Source organism: Ylistrum balloti, unplaced genomic scaffold, assembly GCF_031769215.1.
Source record: "Ylistrum balloti isolate Yb309-2 unplaced genomic scaffold, AGI_CSIRO_Ybal_v1 Utg370660, whole genome shotgun sequence".
In the NCBI taxonomy this organism is placed as follows: domain Eukaryota; kingdom Metazoa; phylum Mollusca; class Bivalvia; order Pectinida; family Pectinidae; genus Ylistrum; species Ylistrum balloti.
Window position 1 is genome coordinate 452,739 of NW_026782400.1, and position 8,689 is coordinate 461,427.

Below are 8,689 nucleotides of genomic sequence, written 5' to 3' on the forward strand. Positions count from 1 at the left end.
TATATATATGCAGAATATGTATGTAACTGCATGTGTATGTAGATATCTATCAAGGTGATGCCCAGACCTATTATCCTTGGAAACATCTTTACTTAGATAATCACTCTAGATCAGTATAAAAATAAGGATTTATCGTAAATGTTCATGAATTTTATACATATTTTTTACACTATTTTTTTTATTGCAGATTGATCTAGGATTGACAAGACTTCAGACTGTTAATAAGATGGGATAGATCCAAGAATGCTGATGTCAGAGGAAGAAATAAAGTGGACCATCTAGACTTATTAAATATTCTGCATATTGTATAATGTGAAATGCATATATATGCAGAATGAATGGGAGACATACTTCGGAGTACTCCTCAGACTTAGAGATGTCACCTTCTGATATCATTGAGATTGAGGAGTCACCAATCAAATCTAAGAAAAAGAAAAAGAAATCATTTTCCCTTGATTCCAGGAATTACACCTGTAGGTCTTCATCAAGCAGACGACCTGAACAAGGAAAAACAGCCATCAATATCTCCGAGATTGATGATAGATCTACTCTCAATTCAACAAATAAAAAAACAGAGGGATCAAACAAGGGTTTGAAAAATAAATCAGGTTACAAAGGAATTAAGAGAAAAGCATCATCACCCAAAACAGAAACTGGAAAATTGACTGATGACAGTGACTCTAGTGATGAAGAGCTTCATCAAAGAAGGTCTTCTACCGGGAAACGGATTAAACGAGGGTTGGCCAAACGGTTGCACAGAAACACAGACAACAGCCAGGTCAATCAAGGGGTGCCCAGTGGATCTGAATTAGATAGTCAAGATGGATGGTACAGCACAATAAAATCCCAATCACTGTCATCATCACAAACTTACAGACATATTGGCAGTAGGGATTCACATCAACCAAACAGCAAGATTAGCTCAAGGTTTTCTCATGACCAACCAATTTCTATATCTACCTCTTCCAGTATTCCAAAACTGTCCACAGATGCTAATGTGTTGAAGCAAGCTAAAGAACCTCTGCATAAAAAATGCATCACTTATCAGGACTCTGATCCAAGTTCTGAAGGATTTGAACCAATTATATCTGATAAGGGGATGAATCATTTGTCTCCTAGCAGCAGTAGTGATGATTTGTTCCTTACACAAACTCCTGCTAAACAAAAACCTAAAGCCAGGAAAATAGTGTCTTCTGACACCACTGTCGATAGTGATGCTACTGTTAATGATAGTGATTCTACAATTTATAGTCCATTACATCAGAATGTCCCTGATATCCCAGATCTCACTCTAAAGTTTATGTCTTCATCATCAGAGGAGGAGCTAGACAAAAAAATGGTGCACCTGGTGAGAAAAAACTCTAAAAGCTCAAAGAAACAATGTTATCCTGTAGGGAGACACAGGGAGGACATTTCTACTAAACACACAACTTCACATACAGATATTAACAGCCTAAACTCTTATCATCATAGGAATTCTGGAGAAAGTCAAGAATCAGAATCCTTGTTTGGGAAGCCGCCATCCTTGTCACAACATATAAATGATGATGACGATCCATACAAATTTCCATCACAATCACAATGTAGAACACAATCTATGCCAAGTCTAGAACAGATGATTAATTCCAGCTCCAAGGTTTCGACCAAATCACCACAAGATGGTAGGGGAGAGATCACAGACCAGGACATTACAACGGATTCTGATGTCGATGTGCCTCTGGCTAGTCTAGCTTTCAACAAATACAAAGCATTAAAAGGTCAGTCCTCAGTAAAACGCGAGGTTAGTGAAGTGGATGATGATGGTAACTCTGAGTTCAATCTTTGGCCACAGTCCGACAAACGTATCAGATTAGGTCCTTATTCTGGAAATTGCTATAAAGTCAAAGAAGAGAGTGAACCTGAAACCCAAAATTATTCTATAGGATCTGAAACGACACACAAGGAATCTGCAGGACCAGACACAACATCAATTGTGGATGATAAAAGTAATATTAAGGAAATTCTTGTACCAAAAACAGAACCTCCCTCATATGGTTACACACAGGATTTAGATGTGGTGTTTGTGGAGGATTCTGACTCCGACTATGAAGACATGTCTCAGAAGATTGTAGAGATAAGCAGTGATGAGGATGATGAATTGCAGGATTATGATGATGCTGCTGAATTCAAAGCATATTTCAACTTGCCAGATTGTGATTCTGATGACAATGACTTACAAGTCCGAGGACATAGAAGAGATGTAGATGGAGACACGACTAGCAGCAATACTGCTAGTAACATTGACTGGGTAACTTTTGATAGTGATGATGACTTCAGTTATGGACTTCTTAATCAGGATGTCAGTGGTGATGATTCAGTATATAATCATCCCACCCAGAAAGATACAGAGAACAAAGTGAAATTTGTTAAAGAAGTGGTGACATTTGATGAGAGCGATGATGACAATTATCCATATGGGATAGCAACACAGGTAGATAAGGGCAAGCAACTCGACAGGGTGAAAGATGAGAGGTCTCATGATGATATGGACAGTCTCTATACTGCAGACACACAGCTTGATGATGTGGACTCAAATGGGGAGAATGCGAGGTGTCATGATGAGATGGACAGTCTCTATACTGCAGACACACAGCTTGATGATGTGGACTCAAATGGGGAGAATGCTAGGTGTCATGATGAGATGGACAGTATTTACAGTGCAGAAACACAGCTAGATGATGACCAGAGGCCTGATGTATACATTGATGTTGATGGTATAGATGAAGAAAAAGTGGATGTGAAGGTGGAGATACTAGACATAGCAGACACTGGCAAGGAAGTTTCAGAGATTGACCCATTTGATTTGTGTATGCCAGTGAATAGAGGTCAGATGGCTCATATGAACCAAAGGCATCTTAAAGTCAGACCTGGTCATCAGGTAATGAGGAGCAATTTAGAATCTAATGTCAACCAACAATTCAAATCTTATCGTACAGACTGGTCAAACAAGTCTGAAAAAAAACTAAAATCTCAGAGTTTGAAGAAGTCAAATAAAAGTCAGACTGTTACTAGCAGTCATGAAAGACTTTATGAAGATAATGTTTACACAGTGCAGACTCAGGTAGATGGTGCTACCATCAGAGGAGCAGGTGACTATGAGGATGATATCTTCACAGCACAGACACAGATAGATGGCACTATCAACAGTGGAACAGATGACAATGGGAATGATATCTTCTCAGCGCAAACACAGGTAGATGGCCCTGTTAACACCAGTGGAACAGATGACGAGGATATTTACGCAGCTCAGACACAGGTAGATGGTTCTGCTGTCATCAATGGAACAGATGACGAGGATATTTACACAGCTCAGACACAGGTAGATGGTTCTGCTGTCATCAGTGGAACTGATGACGAGGATATTTACGCAGCTCAGACACAGGTAGATGGTTCTGCTGTCATCAGTGGAACAGATGACGAGGATATTTACGCAGCACAGACACAGGTAGATGGTTCTGCTGTCATCAGTGGAACAGAAGACGAGGATATTTACACAGCTCAGACACAGGTAGATGGTTCTGCTGTCATTAGTGGAACTGATGACGAGGATATTTACACAGCTCAGACACAGGTAGATGGTTCTGCTGTCATCAGTGGAACAGATGACGAGGATATTTACGCATCACAGACACAGGTAGATGGTTCTGCTGTCAGCAGTGGAACAGAAGACGAGGATATTTACGCAGCACAAACACAAATTGACGGTGGTCTCATTAGCGGAACAGGTGACGATGAGAATGATATGTTTACAGCACAGACTCAAGTAGATGATATTGCTAACATCAGTGGAACAGATGACGAGGATATTTATGCAGCTCAGACACAGGTAGATGGTTCTGCTGTCATCAGTGGAACAGATGACGAGGATATTTACACAGCTCAGACACAGGTAGATGGTTCTGCTGTCATCAGTGGAACAGATGACGAGGATATTTACACAGCTCAGACACAGGTAGATGGCACTGATATTATTGGAACAGATCATGAAAAAGATATTTATATGGCACAGACACAGGTGGATGATGTTGGTATGTTCCATGGTGTAGATAGTGAAGAGGATGATATTTATGCCGCTCAAACACAAGTTGATAGGACTCATATATTTACAAGTGAGAAAGGTGATGACTCTTCTGCTGCGTACACATCTGTTCCATGTAAGAAGCGGAAATTCCATTTTGATAGAGGAAAAATGAGGAACCAGGTTGAGAGAGCCAGATTTCAGATAGAACATAAGAAAGACATTAGTGGGACAACAGCAGGGATTTTGCAGTTGAATCGACTTCTATCAGGTAGGCCAATCTTAAATTTATGATAACTATTTTGTCATCCTCTTACTCAATGGTATTGAATTAGTATAGTAATTTCGTGTCTGTTTATCATAACTGTATACTATATTTTATATATGTATGGCATACAAGGGTACAATTGTGTAAAACTGCAGCCAACTTTTATCTACTGTATACCACGCATTACAGCTGCAGAAAACAAATCTGTGGTGATATCTGCTAAGAGTTGCTTTTGAAAACTTTTGTGTAATAGGAATAAAAAAAAAACCTTGTCTAGTGATTCTACATTGCACAAGTTTGTTGAAAGATTGACACACAGTGTAATAACCTAACCTTCACTGAACTTCGTATGTGGACAGAAAATTCAGCAACTGGAACATGAATTCAAAGTGACAGTATATCATTTCCTCAGTATCATTACTGCAGTAATGCTGTAAGTTGTTATCAAATTCATCTTTTTATCGTCTTGAAAAAATGTTGCAAAGAGTATTTGTTTGACATATTTATTGTCCTGTGAACAGCAAGAGGGTTTTTATTTTTTGTAACCATTGGCTACTTCCCTGAACAACATACAGGAGGCCCATCACATCCAGAGAAATTTATTTGACCAAGGATACAACTACAACAACACAGATTAGCCCATTTCTGAGCTTCCCAAGAAACACAAACCGCCATGGGTAGGAAGCATTGAACCACACACTGTGGATCTTCACCTCAGCATCAATGCTATAACTGACTGTGCTGTCACATTTAATGAACAGTTGTATGAAATTGTAAATGCTGAGAGACTTAATGATAGATCCAGCTTTTAATGTGTTTATTTAGTGTTCAGAAGATATGTTATTTTCTTTGTTGTCAGGTGAGGAAGTATCTGCAGATCAGAAGAGGAGTGCAGACTTTGACTCCTTCTTAGCTACAAAACAGAAGGACAGAGTTGGTGACGCCTACTTGGATGGGATACAGATGGACAGAGAAGGGGATTCCTCCAGAAAAGAGGACAGTAGCGACGTGTATATGGCTGAAACACAAATAGACAATATTATAATTAGTAGAGCTGAGGAGGAGGACAGAGGGAAAACACATGTCAGCAGTAAAACTATTACCGGACATAAAAACACCCCCGTTAACTCTGAGGAGCAGATGGACACAGAGTCGTATGATGTTGAGGCACAATATGATCTACCTAGTCCAAACTCTACATTACCGATACCAAAAGAAAAACATATACAGAGAGAAAAATCTATTGTCAGCTCCATAGATAAAATTCGGTTTAAAAATCTTATTCCTATTAAGAAAACAGTACTGCCAACAGAACCTCAGAGATTGAAAAACAGATGTGAAAAATCAGAATCATTTAGGATAGAGAAATCAACCTTTTACTCAAAAAAGTCAGGAAAGGTTCCTTATCAGAATTCTGCTAGTAAGAAGCTTACCTCCAGTATGGATGGATGGCTGTCTACTGCCAGGTCTTCGAAGTCACGGGTTCAACCTGAAACGAAAAGGTCAAGGTCTAAAAAGCAGCCAAAAGAACAACTGGACAACTCACAACAGATAAAGGCAAAGATGTCGAAGGCTAGAGCTCAGATGTCTAGTCGCCAGCAAAGCAGTGTTAAACCAACAGCTCATCGAAAAACATCTATCTCAGGTAAAAAAAACATGGAAAAAACCCAAATTTCTCTCATGTATTTGGATACTTTCATAAGTCTAAGGGTTATATAATTACCCTCCAAGTACATAAACCTGGTGTTATGGTGATGTTGTATAGAATTGCAGGGGAGTTAAGTTCGTAGTATCTTAAGTCATTAAAGATATTAAGTATCAAATATTTCTAGTCAGTGAAATTCTCAGACATGCTGTACTGTTCATTGCTATAGAGACATGGCATGGAATTTCATCCATGTGAACTAGCACTCACTAGGACAACCACAAAATATTAGCCCAGAAAAATTAAACAACTACAGTATACAACTAGAAATTGTTGTTAACAATTTGGCGGGCTTTTCACTTCTTTGGTGACAAGTTGACCGGAAGCTGACATTTATCCTGATAACGATATATGAGAAATGTTCCTTGTTTGTTAGTCCATACAACATATTCAAAGATGAACTTTGAATCTTGAAACGTTAAGGAGATATAACAACATAATAACGAAGAAATACACTTTTTAAAGTTTCTAACATATTTGACCCCTGTGACCTTGAATGTTGGTCAAGGTTATTCATATTTGCAAGCCTTATAATGTAACATCTAATGATCAATATATCACCAATATTAGTTCTCTAGACCTTGTGAGACTTGACAAGAAGATTGTTGAACACTGGTACCCTATTTTGTATATTTGAACTTTGACCCCTATCGGAAACCGGAAGTTGACATTCTGCTTGAAGTTTTCCTAATGACAATCATTAGGAAGTGTCCACAGAAGGTTTATAATCAATTTTCATCATTGTAAGCCTTCTAGAAATTGAGAAACTGTCATTTAACGATTTTTAGTTAATTGACCTCTGTGACCTTGAAAGTGGGTCAAGGTCATTTATATTATCAAACTTTGTTGTCAGTTACATATCCTTCCTGTATATGAAATTTCAAGCATCTAGGCCTTCCAGAACTTGAGAAGAAGTTTTTCACAGATTGGTACCCTAAATAGCTCTTTCCAAGTTTGTGCCCTACCGAAAACCGGAAGTTGAACTTTTAAGGAAGTTTTTCTTATGACAATCAATAGGAAGTGTCCACAGAAGGTTTGTAATCAATTTTCATCAATGTGTGCCTTCTATAAAGTGAGAAACTGTCATTTAACTATTCTTAGTTATTTGACCTCTGTGACCTTGAAAGTGGGTCAAGGTCATTTATGTTATCAAACTTTGTTGCCAGTTACATATGCTTCATATACATGAAATATAAAGCCTCTAGGCCTTTCAGAACTTGAGAAGAAGTTTTTCAAAGATTGGTACCCTTAATAGCAGTTTTCAACTTTGACCCCCTACCGCTAACCGGAAGTTGAATTTTGAGGTACGTCTCTCTTATATCATTCGACAGGCAATGTCCACAGAATATTTATGTCCAAAGTTGAAGACTTTGGGCAGATTAACAAAGGAGAAATTACCATTAAACGATTTTTACATAATTGACCCCTCTTACCTTGAAAGTGGGTCAAGGTCATTTATATTAACAAACTTGATAGATAATTGATCAGACATCTTACACATGAAATATCAAGACTCAAGGCTTTGCAGAACTTGAGAAGAAGTTTGTCAAAGTTAGTAACCCGAAATAGCACTTTTCAAATTTGACCCCTACCAGAAACCGGAAGTTGATTTTTTTGCAATATTGTCTGATGTCTATTGTTAGGGAATTGATAACATAATGATGTAAACAAAAGATTAAGTTTCAATACTAATTGGTTATAGAGAAAATGTCATTTTAAGATTTTAAGACATTTGACCCCTGTGACCTTGACAGTTGACCAAGGTTATTCATATAACGACCCTTTATAGACTGTTGACTGGACATATTAAATATGAAATATCAAGTCTCTAGACCTGATAGAATTTGAGGAGAAGTTCGTCAAAGTTAGTAACCCGAAATTGCAGTTTTCAACTTTGACCCCTACCAGAAACCGGAAGTTCACCATTTATCTAAATTTTTTTCTGACGAAATATGTTTGCAGGGTTATGTTTATAAACCGCTTTAAGCGTAAGTCAATAGCTTGAGCCGTTATTGAGATACAGCCATTTAGGTAAAATCGGATATGACGTCATGGCGGCCATTTTGTTTTTCTGATGATTTTGTAAATGACACTAAATGGTAGAGGACATCTGGGGAAACCTTTCTGATATAAATTATTCCAAAAAAAACCCGTTGGTAAAGATCTAGATTGAGTTTTTCCAAATTGTCGGCATTTTTAAAAGATCAAAGGAAATTTTCAAAATGGCATACAACGGAAGTGGTAAACGTTACAGAAAAACTAAAATTACTAAATTCATCGGAAGGACATTCTGCATCGATGTTTTAAAGAAATTTTCAAGAAAAATCAAAATTGAAAAAAAAAAATTTTGTTTTCAAATTTTCAAATATTGACCCCACTGCGAGCTTTTTTATTAGACATATTTTGTATTATAATGGCATGGGAAAAGTTAGATAAGGAAATTGTCTACAAATAACATAATTGGACGAACTCTGTACACTCAACGGTTTTCGAGTTACGGCCGTTTTAAAGTTTTTAACTTAAGACGTCATAGCGGCCATATTGGATTTTTGACCTACTTAAAAAATCTGCATCGTCACCTTCCAGTATGTACCTATAACATAGTCAATACATATTAGGTGTGGTCTTTACCGTTTAAAAGATTACGAACCCACAAAAT

The 8,689-nt window shown here is 37.6% G+C and overlaps 1 protein-coding gene across 1 annotated transcript; it reads left to right on the forward strand.

The window, feature by feature from the left end:
• Positions 1–334: 334 nt before the first annotated feature.
• On the forward strand, positions 335–5,970 carry LOC132557327 (serine-rich adhesin for platelets-like; the record flags this gene model as incomplete). The annotated part of the gene is made up of 4 exons (XM_060221812.1): positions 335–2,854; positions 2,918–3,764; positions 4,095–4,328; positions 5,185–5,970. Coding segments are annotated over exons 1-4 (4,387 nt in total), but the record flags the coding sequence as incomplete, so codon positions are not given.
• Positions 5,971–8,689: the final 2,719 nt, after the last annotated feature.